Source organism: Leopardus geoffroyi, chromosome E3 (assembly GCF_018350155.1).
Source record: "Leopardus geoffroyi isolate Oge1 chromosome E3, O.geoffroyi_Oge1_pat1.0, whole genome shotgun sequence".
Lineage (NCBI taxonomy): Eukaryota > Metazoa > Chordata > Mammalia > Carnivora > Felidae > Leopardus > Leopardus geoffroyi.
The window spans coordinates 40013908-40034961 of NC_059340.1; the positions used below are offsets into that span (position 1 = coordinate 40013908).

A 21054-nucleotide genomic window follows, 5' to 3' on the forward strand; every position below is an offset into this window, starting at 1 on the left:
GAAGCTGCTCTCTGGACCCGGGCATGTTGAGTTCACAGCGGTCTGCAGCCTGTGCGCACAGATTTATCGTAGTGGTGCCCTGGGCCGTTCAGACCAGGCATTGCACCAAAGCCGGGTAAAAGTTCACCAAAGCACACTGCTAAGAGCATTGTAGAGCCCGATGCTCAGTGAGGAGCCCCGGCTAAGATCTGTGAGCCCTGAGAGACAGCACGTGACCCGGCTCTGCAGAGGGCACGCTGTGTTCCCTGGGCTTGGGTCTCGGGGCCTTGCCGGGTAAAGGGGAGAAACTGAGGCCTGTGCCCCCCGTGGCAGGGGTGTCCCAGGAGACTTCTCCACGTGGGGCCAGGTGAGGAGGATCCAGGCTGCCCTCCCACTGCGTCTACCACTGGGGATTGGGTGGAAGGTTCTGTGTGCCGAGGCGAGGAACAGAGAAGAGTCCGTGCCTGGTGGCGACTGCGTGTCCCGGGGGCTTCTGGTCTGCCCTGCCCCCAGAGCACAGCCCACACCGTGTGGAGGAAGGCCTTCCTCTCCAGACCCCAAGAAGCCCCATACAGTGTTTCGGGGCCCATGAGCAGTGGACACACGCCAAGAAACCAAGGCCCATGCCTAGAACCCGCACATACGGGTGCCCGCAGGAGACGCAAGCCCACTGCTTGAGCTGGGCAGCCGCCAGGCCCAGGTCATAAAACGTCTGTGTTTGCCATGGTGAAGGGAATAAGCGAGATTAGAAACATACGCGGGCAAGAGAAAACCATAAATGTGACCCAGAGGCTGGGGAGGGAGGGGACTCTTGGGTACATCCAGTCTGAGTTCCGGGGAAGGTACTAACTGACGGGGCAGTGGCCGAGAGCATTCCCAGGCCGACTGAACACAGGTTCTGGAAGCCTAGAAATGGCCAGGAAGGCGAGGAGAAAGAAATCCCGTGTCTGGGATCCATGGTTCCCCCGCCAGCCAGAGTGGTCCGGGAGAAGGTGCCGGCCCCAGGGGGCCCTGGCTCTGCTGGACGGGGCCCGCCGCTCAGAGCCCTGCCACCGCATCACCTGACTGGGTGACAAGCCACCCCAAAGGTGTCGCCAGCAAACGTGCCCTCCATCCGAGAAGAAAGGAAGGCCCGAGACACGTTACATGCCTGATGGGTGGACGAGCCGTCGCACGGCAGATACTCTCACGGCGACGAGCGCGTGTCCTCACTACCCCACCCACGCGCCCGTGGTCGCCTAGGCCCCGGCCCACCTCTGCGCCATCGGTGTGGGGTGGCAGGTGCGCTTCCCCGAGCCGGCCAAGCGCGTCCCGTGTCCCTGACAAAGCGCAGCATGCTGGCCGTGAGCCGTGGGTGGCCATAGACACACCTGCTGGGCGGAGCCTGGGGGACTCCCCTCTGACCTGCCGCGTCTTGCCTCCAGGTACGGCAGCGAATCGGCTACTGCCCCCAGTTCGACGCTCTGCTGGACCACATGACGGGCCGGGAGACGCTGGTCATGTACGCCCGGCTCCGGGGCATCCCCGAGCGCCACATAGGCGCCTGCGTGGAGAACACGCTTCGGGGCCTGCTTCTGGAGCCTCATGCCAACAAGCTGGTCAGGACGTACAGGTGTGCCTGCGCTCGGGTCCCCTTCCCTGCCCCACGTCTGCCCAGGGCAGAGTTGGAGTCTCCCTTACGATAAAGCGGGGGGCAGCCAAACGGGTCGGGGGCCAGAGCCCATACCCGTTGATGTGGCTTTGAAAGGGGACTGGGGGACATGACCCAGGCAGTGTGCCAGGTGGAACGGGGCTGCCCTGCCCGTTCCCGCTGCCCAGAGGCAAGACCACTAGTAAGGCGGCGTCGGGCCCCTGTCAGGCCCCCTTAAGTGCAGACGGTGTGTATGCTGACCACCTTGGGCACAGCTTTCAGTGGGGCCTCTGACACTGCAAGGTGGGCTTCGCAGGCATCATGCTGCCCTCATTCCTGTTCACCTGGGGTGCCCAGCAATGAATGGGCCCCGTCCGATGCTGGGACATGGGGAGCCCGTGCTGTCAGACTTGTCTCACCCCACCCTCTCTGCCCCCAGTGGTGGCAACAAGCGAAAGCTGAGCACCGGCGTTGCTCTGCTCGGAGAGCCTTCCGTCATCTTCCTGGACGAGCCGTCCACCGGCATGGACCCCGTGGCCCGGCGCCTGCTCTGGGACACCGTGGCACGGGCCCGCGAGTCGGGCAAGGCCATCGTCATCACCTCCCATAGGTAGAGCCGGGGTCTCTAGGGGTCGATGGAAGAGCCAGAATGGAGGCTGTGGAAGGGGTGGGTTGGGTGGGGCCGGGTGGACAGACGACCAGCCAGCAGCTGGTTCAGAATCTGTGAGGAAAGTCCCCGGGCTTAACCATGTGGGCCACCCTCTGAACACGGGAATCGGGAACAGCTTGATCTGGCCGACAACACCGGCCCGCCCGCATGAGCCTTTGACGTGGGAGGCAGGCAGTGGCGCCCCCGGCCCCGTATCAGACCTCTGTCCCTCTCCCCAGCATGGAAGAATGTGAGGCCTTGTGCACCCGGCTGGCCATCATGGTGCAGGGCCAGTTCAAGTGCCTGGGCAGCCCACAGCACCTCAAGAGCAAGTTTGGCAGCGGCTACTCCCTGCGGGCCAAGGTCCGGAGCGAAGGGCGGCAGGAGGCCCTGGAGGAGTTCAAGGCGTTTGTGAACCTGACCTTCCCAGGTGTGTCTCCGTGCCTCATCCCTGCCGAGTCCCGGGCCCGCGACCCCTGGGAGGAGGGCCGTGATTCCAGGGTCCCGGGCGGCTCTCCCCTGGCCCCCACAGCCCGGCCCTCACGGGGACCCGGCGTCTCCTTCGTGCAGGCAGCGTCCTGGAGGATGAGCACCAAGGGATGGTCCATTACCACCTGCCCGGGGAGGACCTCAGCTGGGCCAAGGTGAGTGGGGGCCGTGCCAGCACCGCTGGGGCTGGGGAAGGCCCTTCCAGGAATGACTCCTTCTGTGGCGCCTCTAGGCTCCTTCCAAAGAGGAGAGTCACTTTCTGCTCTAGCTCTCACCCCCAAATCCGCTAGGTCTGGGGGTTCACTTAAGTCAGAAAAAAAATTGGCGTAAAAAAGGAAACTGACCCGCAAAGAGGATATATGTTGCCCAGGGTCACGCTCTGAGCTGGCAAGATTGGGGGAGGCCCGGCCCCCCGCCATGCGGCACAGCCCCCTGCTCCCCGAAGGGCTGGCTGCTCCCTGCAGGTGCGCCGGGGACCAGGCTGGGGCAGAGCTGGGACCTCTGGGAGCCTTACCGCTGCCGTGGCCGGGGGCCTCGCACGCCAGCCGAGGAGCCCACCCTGGGCTTGCTGGCAGCAGCCTTTCTGCTCCCACAAGGTGTTTGGTGTCCTGGAGAAGGCCAAGGAGAAGTACGCGGTGGACGACTACTCCGTGAGCCAGATCTCCCTGGAGCAAGTGTTCCTGAGCTTCGCGCACCTGCAGCCTCCCGCCGAGGACGAGGGGCCCTGAGGAGCCGGCAGGGGCGGGGCAGGCGGGCGCCCAGGCAGGCGTCCCCTCCCTCCCGGTTCATCTTACCCTGCACCTTTATTTCTAATCACTATTTTCTGTAACGGACACGAGAATCGAGGCACAGTAGGGACCGGGCCTCGGCGCCGTCACGCTGCGAACCGGCACGCGAACGTCCATGTCCGAGGCAGGCGCCGAAGCCCCTCTCTGGAACTCGGGGCCCGGCCAGGAGCGGTCCAGCAGCCCGCGCGGGCACGCCTGGGGGTCTCTGGGCAGAGAGCCGCTCAGGAAGGGGCTGAATTAGCTGAAGTGCTCGCGACGAGAGCACGCGGGACACCCCCACGGTCGCACACGGCACGGAGCCTCCCCGGGGGTGAAACGGGAAGTCCGCCGGGCAGCGGGCAGCAGGGCTCGCCAGGTTGCCCAGAGCGGAGGGAAAGCCGCCCGTGGCGGTCCACGACGGAGGTGCTGGCTGTGACGAGGCACCGCGGCCTCGGCTCCCGGGGGGGGGTCCCGGGAGTCACTGCGCCACACAGCCCGGACGCCGCGCCCGGCCGGCCGGCCCCATCCCACCGGCGTCTTCCAGAGTCAGCTGGGGCCGGGGGAGAAGGCGGTCCCTCCTCCCAAGACGGGCTTCCTGAGAACCCGCCCGCGGGAGGCCGGCCGGGGCCCGGGGCGGGACCGAGTGACTGTGTGGAGGGGTGCACCTACCGCGTGGTGACTCTGTGCGGAAAATAAAGTCTGGGAGGGAACATGGCCACGTCTGTGAGTCACACGAGATGGGGGTCACGGGCCCGGTTCCCTGGCCTGCAGGCCTAGCACGGGCCTCCCACGTCAGGTTTCACATGGACAAAAAAGCAAGAGCTCGTTTCTGCCAGGTACGTGGTAACTTCCAGAACTCACCACCAGGAGCTGGAGGAATAAGCCAGACCTGCCAGTGCCGAAGCAGGTTAAATGGGCACCTGACACACCCTTGGTCTACACGAGGAAGCGCGAGTGCAGCGGGGCAGAGGGGGAAGCTGAGGGGGGCGGGGGCGGACGGGGCTCTGACTCGAGGGCCCCTTGTGGGTTTTAGGCCATTTTCCAGAAGATTCTTCCTCCACATCAGCTGCCTTTTTATTTATACTCTTATTTCTTGACGGTTTTCTAAATGTCGTTTTGACACCGTCCCCCCCCCCCCCCCCCGCCGGAGAATTCAGTTTTAGGGAAGACCTGTCTCATCACCGTGGCTCCTTCAGGAGTTTCCCGTTTGCATTTTTACTGGCCTCTGGAGGTCTGTGAATGCTGCCCATGGCCTCCAGCTCTTCTGTTCCCCCTGGAATTCTTTACACCATCAGCATTTAGTTCCACATTATAAAAAATAAATTCGGGGGCCGGTGTGGTCTAAGATGAGCCCCACAGAAGGCGTGTTCTGGGAGGTGGGCCTGTGGCCCGACACCAGGCCCGGGGGGGGGGGGGGGGCGGGGAGGGAGGAGCATAGAGCTTGGCAACTGCAGTTAGGGAGAAGGGACCCCAGGAGCAGCAGGAAGGGGCACCACTTTTGGGGTCCCCATGGCATCCCCAAGTCATCTGCAAGGCTACTGGAAACCTAGCAGTAGAGCTCAAGGAGCCGGGGCTGGAGCCCACCTGATTTGGTTTGAACTGATGCAGCTCCAGGCCCAGGGGAGAGGGGAAAGGACCACGGACACCCTGACAGGAGAGCTGGCCTGCTTCATCCCCCACGCCAGCCCATCCCGCTCTCCCGCAGACCCTGGGGCCCAGAGGGTCCCTGGACGTGCTGGTCCCAAACAGCTGCTGCATCTGCTGGACCCCTGCCCCTCCCCAGCTCATCAGCAGACCCAGAAGACAAGGTCGCACCTTGCCTACCCCGTGGGCCTGGTGGGGGGCTCCCAAGGGGCGGACACCAACGTGAGGGCCAAGAGCAAGCCTGTGTAAGATCCTGCCCCGTCCGATGGTGTGGCTCGACCGAAACACAGACCGTGAACTGCCCCTCGGCAGGACACCTGCACTCAGAGGTTAGAGGGGGCTGCTCCACAGGGAGGGTTGGGCAGACCCTGCTGGGGGCAGGGCTTAGGCCGAGCTCCATCCACTGCTTTCCCTGTGGGGAAAGAATGCCAGGCAGCAGGTCACAGGGCGAGGGGACCCCACCCCAGGCCCCAGAAACCGCTCCTGCGGAATGGAGACTGCAGCCGGCTTGCTGTGCACATCAGAAGGCCCAGTCCCAGCAGCTTTGAAACCACACAGGCGTTTATTTCTCCGTCAAGTACAAAGTCCAGAGACAGTGGTCTGGGTGTTGTCGCCGACAAGGCCTCGGGAAGCCAGCCTCCATCTGCCTGCTCTGTCCAGGTGCAGGCCTCCCTCAAGCTCTGCTCTTGGGTTCAAGGTCACCCTGAGGCTCCAGACAGAAGCAGCAGGGGGACGGGAGGAGGACACAGCTCCCGGATGTCACGTGCTTCTGAGTCCACGTCGTTGCACAGAACGCAGGCACATGGCTGCTCCAGGGAGAGGGAGCCGGGACACAGGGTCCTTTATTTAGCTGGGTACCCCAGATAAGAGCCAGGTCCCAGGACATCCCAGTTTCCACCACGACTGCAGTGTGCAGGTTCGCATCCTCAAGGGGTCCACAAGTGTGCCTTCGTGGTCCACTTGCGCTGGCGAGACCCCACCTGACTTAGGAAGACCCACAGGCTAGCAGAAATGACCCTACCCTAGGGCCCAGCCCCTGCCCCCCATGGTGTCCCTGACCCTATGGTCGCAGGGACACAGAAAAACAAACTGGACAGGTTTTTTTGCTGGGCAAACGCCACACCCGATCTTCAATCCAGGACTCCAGAAGGAGCGAAGGTCACCTCAGTCTCAGGGACCTTCAGCCCTGTCTCACAAAGCAGCTGACAGGACCAGGGCAGAAGAAGGAGTGAGCCAAGGCCAGCAGCTGGAAGGAAGGCCGGAAGGCTGGTCCAAGGGTGGCCGCAAGCTGCCTGGGGATGACCACACATCGTAGGTGGGAGAGGAGCCAGCCCGTCCGGTCCAGCCTGGACCCACGTGAGCCCGGGCTGAAGTCAGTCAGTCCCTTGACCACAGAGACAGCAACGTCCCGGTGCCCCAGAGCAGTCAGCCCGGACACCCACAGTGCCAGAACCTGGAGGTGAGGGGGGAGGTTTCCGAGAGGCCAGCCCGGGGCTAGACCACCAGCCAGGGCAACAGATTTGGCGATGGCATCTGTAGGACACCCCATGCCAGCTGCTGTTCGGCTCCCTTCTGGGAACCAGCACGACACCGATGGTGTAGGCCAGCCAGGTCCTCTGAGACCACCCCCCCCCAGCCCCCACTCCCACACAGACTGGTCAGTGAGAAGGGAGGGCCACCTGTGCTCACCCGGACCCTGTGGCCCTTACCTGCACACCAAGGGACATTCCTGGGTAGACAGCTTGGGCTCTATCTGGACCCAGAGGGGCTCCTGCAGCAAAGAGGTGGCCACAGAGGTTCTAAGAGGTCCCCCCAAAACCAAAGTCAGGATTAGGCTGCTCACTCCACCCCTCAGCTGAGGCAAGCGGGCCATGTGTGATATCCCACTCTGCAGACACGAGGTGCCTTCCTTGAACCCCGGCTCAGGTCCACCTCCAAAACCTGGGAGGTTCGAGTCCCTGAAGCCTATCTCCTTTCCCAAAGGACAGCAAAGCCCCTGGGGTCCCCGCACGAGGGGGCTCAGGGAAGGTAGGTTGAGAGGCTGCCTGAGAAGGCACGACAAGGCAGAGGTCTCGACCCCGGCAGCCCGCCCAGGAGAGCACCAGGAAGCGGGGCGCTGGGCCCTGGAGTCCCATCCCCACCTGACAGGCCCACGTGGTGGTGTCCTCAAACAGGCACGAGGAGCTGAAGCTACGGGGTCGGGCCCGGGGAGCGGGGGCCCTGCCTTCCTTCCTCAACACACAGGGCTGCCCAGGCCCCGCTCCTGGGGCCCGGCCTACACCACACAGATGCTGGCATCAGACGCCTGCAGGGTTGGAGAAGTCCCAAGTCGGCTGGCTGTGGGTGGCACAATGTAGGTCCTGGGAGCAGGGCCAAGCCATCTTGGCCCCAGCCGACACTGCGACACGGCCCACAGGTCCGCCAACAATGCAGCGTACGAGCTCCACTGCTCCGCGCCCAGCTGTGACCGCCCCGGCTCAGGCACACTATCCTTGACTTCCCTGGGGCAGAAATGAACATGGGGCTTTGGGCATGAAAACCAGCACAAGCCCCCAGCTCACTGCTCAGCCACCCCCAGGAGAGTCCAGAGTCACCTGCTGGCAGGGAGACGGGAGAGGTCTCAGGACCCGACAACCCACACCTTAGGAGGCACAAGCCTGCAGCCAGAGAGGCTCCCCACAACTCCAGACCCTCGCTGGCTGTCTGACCCTTTAAGGCCCAGCCTGGCCACCGAGAAGGACCAGCCAGTGCCTCTTCCTGGGCTCCTGCGGGGGCTGCAGGCTCTCACCTCCACAGAGAGACACAGGCCTTCTCTTCTAATGCCTGCCTCAAGGCCACCGAGCCATGACCGCCTCCCTGACTCCACCCAAACTCTTCTGTTCTACCTGGCCGGGCAACCCCTCCCCTTGGTGCAGGGACTCTCAGCGGTAGGTAGGAGTCCTTTCTTGGGGATGCAATGCCTACTTGAGGCTCCCGGATGGCGCACTGTGACCTCCAGCACCATCCAGACTAAACCCTCTCCGTGTCCCCGGTCACCAGCCTCCAAGGGCAAGCACTGCAGAGGCCCACAGAGAATGAAGGCAGAGGGAATATTCTGTCTTGACAAGGGTACGTTTCCAAATGGAGAGCAGCGCCACATGCCAGCAGGTGGCCCCCGACCCTGGAAGGGAAGGGAGGGGCTCAGGACACTGGCAAAGCCTGAAAGATGCCTGTGGTATAGTGCTCCAGGCCTGGGGCTGGCTGCCCAATGCAGTCTCCAGGAGCCCTGCCCCACCCCCCTCCACCAAACCTGGGCCAAAGGCCTCCCGAGGTCCCCAAAGGACGTAGCGTCCCAGCCCTCAGCCCCCAGGGCCTCAGTAAGTTGGCACAGGGGTGTAAGAAGGGTGAAGCCAGAACTCCTGGAAGGCCAGGGGGCAGGCGGCCTCCAGATTTATTTCCTTATGTTTCTTCTGAACACATTCTGTTCATCTTCAAAACGGCAAAAGATGCTCAAATTTTAAAGCTCAACAGCTGATAACACACTTGGTAACAAAAATCAGCAATATTTAGAAACAAACTTGATTAAATTCATGTGTATGAATAAATCATGCTTTTAGATTTAACATAAAACGTGTTAAAATTTATACGCATGCCAAACTATAGCATTCCGCTCATTTTGTAAAAAGTAGCGGGGGTTGGCTGCCCGGCTGGATTGTTCCCACCCTTGCCAAGGTGGGGTCGCTGGCCCACTCCTTCCCCACCTAGGGTGCCGGTGCGGCCCTGGGCATGCACTGATGGTGGGCCCAGGATGTGTGGGGCTCCGACATGCTGCCACGGCCACCCTGTCCCCAGGGCTGACCCTCTGGGCCCCTTGACGGCTGCAGGGCAGAGCCAGGGCTGCCCTCTGTTCCACTCACTCCTCCGTGCGTGGCCATGGCAGACATGACAATGACAGTAGAGAATTCAATGCTCTAAATGCACCCCCACCACGCCAGGGCAAATCTAAATCCAAAGGGAGGCCCCTGCACCGGACTGACTGCCTGCCTGCCAACACATCCCCCCTAGAAATGTGTTGGTGCCTTAGCAGAAGGGACACAGGAGGGGGCTGCTCCTTCCGGGCTCCCTTTTGTCCGTGACTCTGAGACACCCCCCAGCCCGGGGTGAAGGTGTTGGGGCACAGCTGACAACCTCCGGATGGGGCCAGATTGGCTGGACAGGGAAAGGCACCACCATCCACAGGCTGGGAAAACCACAGCGCAGAGAACAATGACGTGCAGACAGCGTCTGCAGCGCCAACCGTCTGGTCACCAAGCTGCAACCTGGACTCCCCGGTCCTTGTCCTAGCGGTTAGTCCGTCTCCACATCACAGAGATTCCTTTCTCCAGAAAGATCCGATTTCGATCTGTTCCCTTCTCTTCCTTGATGCACCTACCTGTTCGGACAACGTCTGGGGCGGGGTGCACCTTCCTCGCTCCCACCAAGGGTCATGCAGTAACAACCGCTTGCCGGACACGGGTGGGGGAACGCTGGCGGCCCCGTGGGGAACAAAACCCGAAAGCGCTAGCCTCTTTGGCGCCGGGTTTTATTCTCCCAGCCTCCTGCCTGGGTCCGGGCCACACTGCTTTGCCAGAAGGCTGACTGCCTCCCTGCCTGCGCTGTTCACCGGCCAGGGTGAAGAAGCCTCGGCGCCGGATGTTGCACATCCTCCACGTCGCCCCACCACCGCTGAACTCCACCTTCGTAGCCTGGCCTGCGAGCCGCCACACTGGCCTCCCCTCCCTTCTTGCAACGCCGTAGCGCGGCTATTCCCTCTGCCGGGCGCCCCCTCCCCCTCGGGTCTCAGCCGCAGTGTCACCTCCTCGGAGGCGCTTCCCCCTCCGCATCCTGTCTTCTACCCTGATGTTCGCTCCCAGGTCGTGACGGTCGCACTGTCCCCCGTCTAGTCCCGGAACCCGGCCGAGCTCCGTCAGCGCAACAGCGGCTTCCGCACGGTCACTCCGCCCACCTGACGTGGTTTTTAACCGCACGAACCCAGCCCCGCACCCACTCAGGCCCCTGAGCCGCCTGAGCCCCGCGGGACCCCCACGGCCCGCAGCCAGAAGCCGGAGCGCCCGCACCGCCCTCGGCCCAGCCACCGGCCGCACAGCGTGCGAAGCGCGGGGGTCAAGGGTGGCGCGCCCGGGCTACCGCCAGACCCGCCGCCTGCCCAGTGCGCACGCGCGAGGGCTGGGGCAAGGCCGCCACTGCGTTAACCCCCTCCGCGCCGCCCCGGGGGCTGCCCCAGCGGCGCGGCGCTGCCGACCGCGGTCCCACAATCGGCCGGCCCCCTGAGGCGTGCCGCCAGCCCCTGGCAGTCCCCGACACCTCCTCAAAAAGGGAGCTAGAGGAAGAGTCGCCGACGCGGCTCGCCAAAAACGGCCGTGGCCCTTTAACATTCCCCTCGCTCGCGCCCATTGGCTAGGGCGCTCTGCGTCATCGCTGCGCGCCCGACAGCGGCGCCTTCCCGCTCCCTAACCCTGACGCCAGAGCGGCGCCGGCCTTAGCGGCTGAGGAGAGCGGGAGGAGGTTGCGGCGGCGGGAAGATGTAAGTTGGGGGAATCCGACCCCATCCGAGCTCCGGGGACCGCCCGCAAAGCTCGGCGGGGCGCGTGGTGGAGCCGGCCCGCTCCTCGGCCTCTCGGTAGGGACGGCAGCCTGGCGGTGCGGCACCGGGTCTAAGAAGAAAGAGTGTGGCCCGGGGCGGGTGGAGTGGGAGGCGCCGAGGCCGCGGCCCGGAAGTGGTCGGGGCCGCGGCGGGCGGAAGGGCGCCTCAGATCGTCCCCCTCTGCGGCGGGCCCTGCTAGGCCCGCGGGACTCGGAGCAGCCGGGAGCGCGGCTTCCGCCTTCGGGGCTCTCTCGCCGGGTTGGAGACCCAGGCCCGCAACGCCAGGCCCTGCCCTGGAAGCGCTCGCGGCCCGGCGCCTGGACTGGGGAGTTGTGAGTGAACGCGGACGGGGGCGGCGAGGTCGCGCGTGGGGCCCGTGCCAGTGGGTGCGGAGTGGCTTTGGTGGGGTGCCCTGGGAGACCGACTGAGCCTCCCTTCGAGGCCGTTAATTCAGACATGACTCCACGGCCGTTTACCAGGCTCCCGGGTGCCGTTTTCCGCGCGAGTCCTTGGAGATACGGCCCCTGATGTCATGCAGCTCCGTTGGACGGGTTACCCCCCACAAGGGAGGTTACGGGAAGGTTCAAGTCCACGAAGGGAAGTCGTGGCTTTTTCTTTTATTTCGCATGAATTGTGCCTAAAATGTGCTTTTAAATGGGGAAGGTGCTCTGAAGAGTTGAGCCGAAACGCCATCTGCTCGAGGTTTAACTAATTGTTCTCTCTCTCTCTGGCTGTTGGACGCGCACCTTTCCGGAGGATGGGGGAGGTAACCAAGGTCCTGTGCTGTTACCTGAACTTGTGTGAACAGAGAGCCTCAATCTTTGCTTTCTAGCACTCGGCCACGCCCAGCAAAGTGTTCGCTCACCCTGTGGTTCTTAATTCGTAGAGTTTAAGAATTCCGGTGGTGCTTGTTGTCACCGAGCACACGGGGGGGGGGGGGGGGGGAGGGGGGTGTGAGTCTGCAGTCACGTGTGCCTACGGAGCACTTGAAATACACCTAGGCCAAATTGAAGGGTTTAAAGGCTTAGTGGGGGGGGTGGGGGTGCAGATATTTCACTAATGAGTTTTTATACTGATTGTATGTTGAAAAGATAACATTTGGGGTATAGCGTGTCCACTGTATTACTGAAAGTCAATTTCATCTGTTAACTTACCTAATGTGGCTGCTAGAAGATTTAGGATTTTAGCTCACACTCTATTTCTATTGGACAGTACTGCACTTGGTGATCCTGACCGGGTGGTTCAGGGACCCCTGGTGAGCATTCAAGAGATTATGTGTGACTTTGGGAGACCAGAGTTCACGTGGGGAAAAAGCTTCCAAACATGGAAAAAACGTCCCTTTCTTCTAAGGAAAGCTAACATTGATTGAGCCTTAACTAGGTGCCAAGTTTCTTTCATGAGTAATAAATTTGCTTAATGATCTTGGTGACTCTGGAGGTGTAGGAACTGTAATTGTCACTCTAATGCTTTTGAGAAATTGAGGCTCAGGACGGTTAAGTGACTTACCCAAGGTCACACAGCAAAGCTCTGAATTAAACAGATACACTGACTCCGGACGCTTAACCAGTGAATTACACTTCCCGCTTGTCGGAGGCCACTGAGCTTCTCCAGTGTTGCTTGCTCAGTGCCCATAGCACCTTACTGTTTTAAGGCAGAACATCTTAAACGACGTTATCAGCTTGGAAAAGAGCAGCAAAGGTGGCGTTCTGCTTGCTTCTGCTCTAATCTGATCGTCCGAAGCTGGCCTTCACCCTGGAGTCACAGAATTTATTCAGGATCTTGGGCACCCCTACACAACGTGAAACAGGATCCCAGTTGGCTGCTGTGTCCAGGTTACTTACAGGCTGTTGAGGAAGAGGAACTAGGAGTAGTGGAGACCAGTACCTGAGACCTTTGCTTGCAACTCAAGCAAATTGTAGAAAACCTCACTGCAAATATTGAAGTTTGTTCTAAGTCATACTCCCTAATGGTACTAATGACCATTTATTGAGCACATGCTGCAGTCCAGATACTTTGTTAAACCTTTATGAGCAGTGCCATCCAGTTCTAGTGCCCCCCCCCCCCACACGCATGTGATTTTGGGGAAAAAATGTAAGCATAAAGTTAAAAGAATTGCAGTGACTACCCTCATAACCACCACCTAGATCGTACAAGTCCCATTTCTACCAGATTTGCTTTTTACGCGTCAATATTTTTATTATATCTTGAAGTACGTTGTAGCCTCTGGTGTAACACTTCTATCTGCCTGTCGTTAACTAAAGTTGCATTTGCAATGACTCTTTTTTGGGTTTTTTTCTTAAGTTTATTTATTTTGAGAGAGAGCAGGGGAGGGGTAGAGAGAGAAAGAGAATCCCGAGCAGGCCCTCCACTGTCAGCTAGGAGTCTGATGCAGGCTCAGTCTCACAAACTGAGATCATGACCTGAGCCGAAATCAAGATTTGGAGGCTTAACTGACTGAACCCCCCGCCCCCAGGCGCACCATGCAATGACTGCTTTTTAAATGTTCATAGGGGAACATTTTATTTGTTTGCATTTGGGTATTAAATGTTTTGATGCTACCTGTCGCTTTTGAAATGGTTTTTGCTTCCAGTCGTAGCCTAGATCCAAAGTATCCTACGAGGAAATTACAGCAGTTAAACAAGAGATCTGACCACACCAGTAACCCTTTCAGGAGAGCCACTCTTGGGGTTTTTTTCTGTTCTGCATGCAAATGTGGTGCTGTGGTATTGGGGGGGGGGGGGCGGTAGAGGGCTCATCAAACCTATGAGTGCAAAATGGGTATTGTACCTCCTGTAAAAATACAGTGACGGGCGCCACCACCGTTTCCTTAAGGAAAAGACCACAAACTGAGGTGAGGGTCTACCTGTGGGGGTGGGACCCTCCCCAAGGAAATGGAAGAGGTCCCTGTGTGTTCCTGGCTTTGTGGACGCTCGCTGCTCGCTGTGTTCCTTGCCATCTTCTCGTGTGCTCGCCTTTTGACTGCAAAGCGAATTTGTTGCCTTGCCAATACGTTCACTCTGTAAATCCTTTTATCTTGTTATTAGGCTGCACTTTGGCGTAAATTGCAATCGATTAGGGATCGTTTCTCAGACTCGAGTTAGAAGTGAGAGTTCAGATAAGTGAGGCCGCCATTGCTGCTTTGAACACCTCAGAAGGGGAGAATGGATTTATCAGGAGTGAAAAAGAAGAGCTTGCTAGGAGTCAAAGAAAATAATAAAAAGTCCAGCACTAGGTAATCCTTCTGTCAGATTTTTCTAGTGCTACTTTGGGGGTGCTCGTTACTAGGGACCCTCAGAAAGGGGAAGATTGGAAATGTCTCACATTCTACAGTGAAGTGTCCTAAGCCACAGATCGTTTTGTTCTGTGATCAGCTGGGGTCTCTGTAGCCCTTTGGATCCCCTCCTGGGTAGTGTTGTTTCAGGGTTTGGTCAGAGGGGCTCGTGATCTCACACTCTTCCTCACCGTCCAGGGCTCCCTCTCCTACCAAACGCAAAGACCGCTCTGATGAGAAGTCCAAGGATCGTTCTAAAGATAAAGGGGCCACCAAGGAGTCTAGTGAGAAGGACCGGGGCAGGGAGAAAACGCGGAAGAGGCGCAGCGCTTCCAGCGGCAGCAGCAGCACCAGGTGGGGCCGCGGGCGGGGCCCTGAGAGCCACGCCCCTTTCTGTCCACTGAGCCCGCCCACTGCTCTGTAGTCCGAATTCTTCACGCAGAAGATTGTGGGATTGTTAATAAAGGCCTTAACTGTAGCACAACGCTTTGGGGTTTGCTCCGGTTCCCTATGGAGGATGGTGTTAAAGAATGAGACATCTGGGGGTAGATTTTTCTCTCCAGTGCTTTTTTCTTTAGTTGTGATTGGATTGCCTGAGCCTAAAGCTTGCATTTCTTCGCTTGAGCGCCAGCCCGAACCCCTCGGTAGCCTCCTTCCGGGATGGATTGGTGTTCTGACCTGCAGGCTCTTTCTGTACCTCCCAGCAGTCAAGGCTCCTGTGTGGCTCGGAAGCGGCTCCTTCCTTTCCTGCCCCTGCGCAGTTGGAATGCTGTTTTCTGTCCCTGCCAGGGGCTTTGGCTAGAGAAGGCTGGGGCAGATATCGTCCCCACCCCCCCGGGGTGGGGGGACGACATGGAGGTTGGAAAATAATGAGGACAGCGGTGGCCTCTTGGGAGCATGAGCACGTACAGGCTCTTCTGTGTCTGCCGGGAAGAAAGGCTCCCCTCCGCTGCTGCTTGTGACACTTCTGTCGCCCTGGTCAGGTCCCGGTCCAGCTCTACCTCCAGCTCGGGCTCCAGCACCAGCACTGGCTCGAGCAGCGGCTCGAGCTCTTCTTCCGCATCCAGCCGCTCGGGAAGCTCCAGCACCTCCCGCAGCTCCAGCTCCAGCAGCTCGTCTGGCTCGCCGAGTCCTTCTCGACGCAGGCACGACAACAGGAGGCGCTCCCGCTCCAAGTAAGCTCCCTTCCGGCACCGCTTCCCACGGCGGGGGGGTGGGGGTGGGGGGGTCTTGGTTTGGAGACCAAAACCCCAAAACTTGTCAGTCATCTGGGAACTCAGTTTGCAAACTGGGGACTATAAAGTGACAGTAGCTGTTATAAAAGTAGCCTGTAGAGGAGTCTGTGTCTTACTTAGTCGGATTTCTGAGGCAGAGATAACAGGAATATGCACGAACTGGTAGGGAAAGCTGCCTTATAAAAAACTCAACAGTAGCAGTTAGCAGCCCCACTTAAAAATTTTTTTTGACTTGACAGAAATTGATTGTTTCCGTTGTTGTGTTTTTTCAATCAGATCCAAACCACCCAAAAGAGATGAAAAGGAAAGGAAAAGGCGGAGTCCTTCCCCTAAACCCACCAAAGTGCACATCGGGAGGCTCACTAGGAATGTGACCAAGGTGAGGGATCTCTCCTTGGTGGACAGAGGTGGACAGAGGTCCACTCACCTCTGTCCAGTGGGCAGAGGGGGCACGTCTCTTCAAATGTTTTAAATGGGAAACCAGAGAAGCTGGCCTTTGCTGGAGGTAACCGAGAACATAGGCTCTGAGGACACTGGCGGGAGCCCTGACTCCTTTATCCGAGTTGTTCTGTGTGAGAGAGACGCCCCAGGTGCCTATCCTGTCATCGTCTTGGGGTGACTTCTCAGCTCCCACACGGGTAATTGGTGGGTGCACATCAGAGTGACCCTTCTTTCCTCTAGGACCACATCATGGAGATATTCTCCACCTACGGGAAAATTAAAATGATTGACATGCCTGTGGAAAGGATGCACCCCCACCTGTCTAAAGGCTACGCGTACGTGGAGTTTGAGAATCCGGACGAGGCCGAGAAGGCTCTGAAGCACATGGATGGAGGTGGGTGACCCTGCCTGCGCCCCTCTGGGCCCACTCTCTGCTCCCTGCGCGAGGCTGGCCTCGGCCTGGCGGAGGGACCTTTCAAACCAGTTTCCACCAGCTCCCTGCAGCTCTTGCCCGACTCCATCCTTGACCAGTGGGGGTGTGTTCACCAAAAACAAGTTTATGAGATCTCATTCTTGGGAAAATTTCAGCAAAAGTGAATACATTAACATCTTTAGAGTTTTCCAATCTGTGAGAACTTAAGGAACGAAGGGGTTTATTTTATACAATATTATGAATGTGAATAATGCAGCATTTGGCTTTTGTATGGCAGTGTTTTCTCTAGTCCTCTCTGAGAGTCATCTTCTGTTATGCTGACGTTTCAGCATTTTTAGGTTTACTTTGCTGAATTCATACATTTTACCCATCTCCCTCAAGCTTGTGTCGTAACTATTTGTGACATTTGTAGCTGTTTTGTATTGAGCAGAAGGGTTTTGACGGCGGCTGAGCACTTGTGAATAGTTTTGGATGGCCGGTTTCCATCTTGTCTTCACGTCTGTGTCTTTGAGGAGCGTGGAATCGGTCTCCGCCCCAGCTCGCTGCTCTTGTCATCCACGCAGCTGGGGCTGAGAGCCGGCTCCGTCCACAGCACTGTGCATGGGGTATCTGGCCACGCAGGGAAGAGTCTGAACACCCCAGAACCTTGGAGTCCTCGGAAGCCTGTTACCCACTGGAAAAACAGTGTAATGGTGTGATGGCTAGTCTCCCTGGAGCCCTGATGGAGCTTGGACACTAGGAACTTTCCCTTAACGCTAAGCTAGCTGTCTTCAGTCTACTGAAATCCCTTTGAGGGGCGCATGAGTGACTCATTCGGTTGAGCGTCCAGTTCTTCATTTTGGCTCAGGTCGTGACCTCACAGTTCGTGGGACCAAGCCCTGTGTAGGGCTCTGTGCTGACAGTGAGGAGCCTGCTTGGGTTTCTCTCGCTCGCTCGCTCGCTCGCTCTGCCCCCCTCTGTCTCTCAAATCCTAAAACATAACCAGTCGCTCCCTTTGAAGTTTTTTAGGAGTTTGTCATGAACTGTGCCCACCGCCTCTTGATCTTAACCACACCTTCATTTTAGAGACTCTCAAACATGCGTCTTTGAGAGCTGGAGCACTTGCTAAGAATTCAGGACACTCGGCCACGTCCAGGGTGTGCATGGTCGTAGCCCACGTTTTTCAAGATTCTGGTAGGATCTGTGTGTGTGTGTGTGTCCACATACTGTACTGCGCCTCATCGAGTGGAGCAACTCCATGCTGGCTCCAGAAGGAATGTGGAAGAGCTTGGCCTTTCCTGGCAGCTGCCCAGAATATAGAGTTGTCTTCATTGCTGTATGATCGGTGTCCTTGACATTCCTGATTTGGGCTGGCCTTGGCAATGGGCCATGTGGAGGCAGGGGGTGCCTTAGGCTGCGTTTACTTAAGTCTCGTGAGTGCGTTCTGAACACCGGTCTACATGCCTGATCCACCTCCTTGCCATCTCTGCTGTCGCCTTGAGGGTGGGAGCTGAGAAGATGAGAGAGGGCACACGAGGGCTGTGCTCGGTCCCCTGAGCGGTCCCTGGACTGGGCCAGGGTGCGTGCTCCCCTGAGGTTCCTGGGTCTGCGCCTTGGTCTCCTTTGCTTGCTTTTTCTGAGGCCCTGAAGGCTCCTTGGCCTCCATCCTGAGCCGCCTCCCTTCACTGTTCTCATCGGCTACATTCGCATACGTGGCTGCACTCAGAGTCCCCTCCCCAAGGCACTTTTTCCACACTCTGAAGACAGACTTGACAGCTGAACCTTGGTTTGGTTTTGCTCCCCTGCCCCAGTAGTACTTTCTTCTTCCCGAGCCACGATGCAGTCATAGCTCACCTAGAAACAGGGGTGCCGATCATCCCTCCCACCCCATCCACCGCCACATTGTAGTGACCTGGCGGCCCATTTACAGTGGACACTGCCCTCGTCGGGACCCAGCACCCAGAGGCCACCTTCTGGTCCCCTGGGAGGAGCCCTCTGAGGAAAGTATCTCCACGGCGGGTATCGGGAGGGGGGCCAGGCCCCCTGGCTAAGAGGCCACACGTCTTCGAGGGCAGTCCTTCTGGATCTCTTACATTTCACCCCATCTGCTTCCCTCAGAGCCCCCACAGTGCTGCCCCTCCTCTTGCCTGTCCCTCCCAACCTTCTAGAGGAGGCAGCTCAGCGCTAGGCCCACCTTCTGGCTCAGGTCAGGGCACAGCCCTTCCCCATCAGTGAACGGGCTCAGGTGTCCGCTTGGATGCACTTCCTTTGGTGGCTGCTGTGCATGAGGGGTCTTGGTGCCTCGAGACTGAGTTCCCTCTTCGCTTCCACGCTGGATGCACGTTTCCTGGCCAAACCGCCCACAGTAGTGACTGGGTGTGATATTTTGTGACTTGATCTTTTTTTCAACAGGACAAATCGATGGCCAGGAGATCACCGCCACCGCTGTGCTGGCCCCATGGCCCAGGCCACCGCCCAGGAGATTCAGCCCTCCCAGGAGAATGCTGCCTCCACCTCCCATGTGGCGTCGGTCGCCCCCACGGATGAGAAGAAGGTAGGTCTGTTTGGAGTCTCCCAGAGGACTGCTTGAGGCCTGTGTGGGTTTGTTTCATTTACACACACAGCATGATGGTGCTGACCTTGGAGCCCTGCTCAGCCTGTGGGCTGGGATGGGACGGCCCTATGGGGCACCGCTGCGGGTGGACCACTACTCCTGGAGTCTGGGTCCTGTCCCCTTCCTAGCTAACAGGACTGGAAGGCTCAGGAGAGGAGTTTGAGTCAGGTGAGGGAGGGGCTGTCCCTGGGCAGAGGCCAGAGCACGGCCCTCCTCTGCTGGTGGTGTTGAGCCGCCCCGTGCACGGCCCTCAGGAAGGAAGGGCTCCCAGGCAGTGCCGTCAGAGAGCCATCCTGGCTTAGAGCGTTGACGTGTGCAACTCCACAGAATGTTCCTTCCAGAAGCCAGCTTCGTCCTGTGGCCGGAGACACGGAGCTGTGTCTGTGGTGGCAGCCTCGGCGTCTGACTTGGTCTTTCCTCTCCCCGCAGGTCGCGCTCCCCGAGACGCAGGTCCCCGGTGCGCCGGCGGTCCCGCTCGCCCGGCCGCCGCCGCCACAGGAGCCGCTCCAGCTCCAACTCCTCCCGATAAGCAGGCCACCGGGGCTCTGCACCCTGGAACTTCTGTCCCGTCCACTTCAGTTCGGTCACTTGTGTAGCGGCAGGAGGATTGGTAGGAGAGAAATTCCTCACTCAGGGCAGGCTTCGAAGGCGGCGATTGAGGCGTTTCCTCTGAAGGCAGAGTTCCAGCTGCAGGAGCGTTAGTGGCTTGGGGTTGTGCCTGTAAAGACGCCCGCCAGGCCTCTGGCTAGAAAGCTCCCACGTTCGCAGTTCCTCAGAGTCCATTCAGTGGCAAAGCCAGCAGGGACAACGCAGGGCTCCGGGTGGCAGTGCGGCCCCAGCCCGGGGGTGGGGGCTGGGCCAGTGGCCTGGTCGTGCCCAAGCTTGCCGGTCTGAGGGGCCCCTCAGGAAGGGGCCTGCCTTCCATGCGGCTGCTGATCCTGCTGGCCTGGCCCTGCTCCCCCTGCTCCGGTCCTCCTCCGATATCTACAGGCAGACGCCCTGTGTTCATCCCCGGAAATGGTTGTTTTTACACGTACTCATGCACACACACCACATCCCGCGGCTCCCTTTCTCTCTGCACTTGGTGAACAAGTTGAGAGCCAGCTCCACAGGGCCATCAAGCACCCCCCCCCCTTGTACCTGTCATTCACTGTGGTCTCGCAGGTTACCGTGGCAACGTGTACATTGCTTTTTTGGCTTTTATTGTACAGTCAGTACTATAAATTTGTTGTTTTGAGTTTTGTAACTTGTAGCATTTTAGGCGCTGTTGTGTTTGTACTTTGTTGTGTAGAGTGAAGGGATTGTGTTGAATAAACGGGATTAGACTGCAGACTGAGTACTGGCTTCGCTGCCCCCTTCCTGTCTGTGACCCCAGAAACAGCTTCACTTCTGAAGCTAAAAACTTGAGGCACTAGAAACACACGACCGCATCTTGGTTCATTTCCGCAGGCACACTTCCAGCGTCTGAGCAGAACAGCCGGTCAGCACGCCAGGGAGTTGGGCAGATCTTGCCTGCACGGAGAGAGGGATGCTCTTATCACCTTGATATTCCCAGGAGCTTGGCGTTTAGCCTGACCAGAAACCGATCTCCTTGGCTGCTGCCATGTTAGTCAGCCACGAAATAATGAAAAAAACGGTTTTCCACCTCAAAAGTCGGTTGTGTCACAACGAAGACTTAGAAACTGTAAAAAATTGAGGTTTCAGTCACCCAGCCCTGAACTTGGCCCTTCCTGTGTCCATATTCAAATGGGATGTCAGCGAGACCACCTCCTGCCAGGCAGCACAGTGGCTTCCTACCCAGCAGGGGACACCAGTGTTGAGCGGGGACCCTTTCGGTGTTTCCGAATGCAGGACAGAGCAAATAAAATCAGGTGCTCCCTTTGCTGTCAACAGTGACCGCCTCCACCTCACCCCCCGTGGCACCCTTTTTAGTCCTCGGGCTCTGCAGGGGGGCGGTTTTGAGAAATGACCCTGGTGTAATTCGCTTGCCTTTGTTGCGCCTGCTGGGATGGCTGGGGCTGCTACCCGCAAAGGCCCTTATGGCCTCAAGCTCACGACCGACTCTGGGACTCACACGCTCCCTGAGTCGTGCAGTCACCCCACCCCCCATCCGCAGCTGTCGCTGCCTTGGCCTTAGCTTTGGTTGGTGGGCAGCGTGGGAAGCGTGCCAGCCTCCCAGGGGTTCAGACGTGGGTGGAGGCGAGCGCGGTGGCCTCCGGGTTTGTGAGGAGAGTTTGTCCCAGACGGGACCACGCCAGCCCTCCCGCCGCCGCCACCTAGCGTCACTGCGGCGCTCCCCC

At 59.0% G+C, this 21054-nt stretch overlaps 2 protein-coding genes and 1 long non-coding RNA gene across 12 annotated transcripts in view; 2 read left to right on the forward strand and 1 right to left on the reverse strand.

Annotated features, from left to right (window-relative positions):
* Window positions 1–4228, forward strand: part of ABCA3 (ATP binding cassette subfamily A member 3) — a 46254-nt gene extending 42026 nt beyond the window's left edge. The window contains exons 29-33 of the mRNA XM_045461306.1: window positions 1404–1591; window positions 2049–2219; window positions 2498–2688; window positions 2829–2902; window positions 3344–4228. Of these exons, the coding sequence (XP_045317262.1) occupies window positions 1404–1591; window positions 2049–2219; window positions 2498–2688; window positions 2829–2902; window positions 3344–3475 (756 nt within the window). The 3' untranslated portion in view covers window positions 3476–4228. The remainder of the gene's footprint in view (window positions 1–1403; window positions 1592–2048; window positions 2220–2497; window positions 2689–2828; window positions 2903–3343) is intronic.
* Window positions 4229–5698: 1470 nt separating this feature from the next.
* On the reverse strand, window positions 5699–10638 carry LOC123589349. 6 transcript variants are annotated; one of them, XR_006708269.1, is made up of 3 exons: window positions 9993–10634; window positions 8271–8318; window positions 5699–7659 (listed from the first exon to the last, which is right to left on the reverse strand). It is a non-coding gene; the product is annotated as an uncharacterized LOC123589349 (long non-coding RNA). The 6 variants fall into 6 exon arrangements; XR_006708266.1 differs by having other exon boundaries at window positions 9570–10626; XR_006708270.1 differs by lacking the exon at window positions 8271–8318 and having other exon boundaries at window positions 9993–10638.
* On the forward strand, window positions 10592–20084 carry RNPS1 (RNA binding protein with serine rich domain 1). Of its 5 annotated transcripts, none has more exons than XM_045461313.1 (8): window positions 10592–10721; window positions 13826–14013; window positions 14251–14406; window positions 15036–15227; window positions 15564–15666; window positions 15969–16122; window positions 18553–18694; window positions 19184–20084. In XM_045461313.1, exons 2-8 carry the CDS (start codon window positions 13943–13945, stop codon window positions 19281–19283), a joined length of 918 nt encoding a protein of 305 aa, XP_045317269.1. In that variant the 5' UTR covers window positions 10592–10721; window positions 13826–13942; the 3' UTR covers window positions 19284–20084. The 5 variants fall into 5 exon arrangements, with proteins under 5 accessions (XP_045317269.1, XP_045317273.1, XP_045317272.1 ...); XM_045461316.1 differs by having other exon boundaries at window positions 10705–10817; XM_045461315.1 differs by lacking the exon at window positions 10592–10721 and adding an exon at window positions 10997–11113.
* Window positions 20085–21054: the final 970 nt, after the last annotated feature.

Excerpts from the sequence above, each read along its gene's own strand:
- RNPS1 (XM_045461313.1), top strand. The coding sequence starts at position 13,943 with ATGGATTTATCAGGAGTGAAAAAGAAGAGCTTGCTAGGAGTCAAAGAA. Across the intron at positions 14,407-15,035 it reads AGCGGCAGCAGCAGCACCAG|GTCCCGGTCCAGCTCTACCT; the intron begins GTGGGGCCGCGG and ends CGCCCTGGTCAG. Across the intron at positions 18,695-19,183 it reads CCCCCACGGATGAGAAGAAG|GTCGCGCTCCCCGAGACGCA; the intron begins GTAGGTCTGTTT and ends CTCTCCCCGCAG.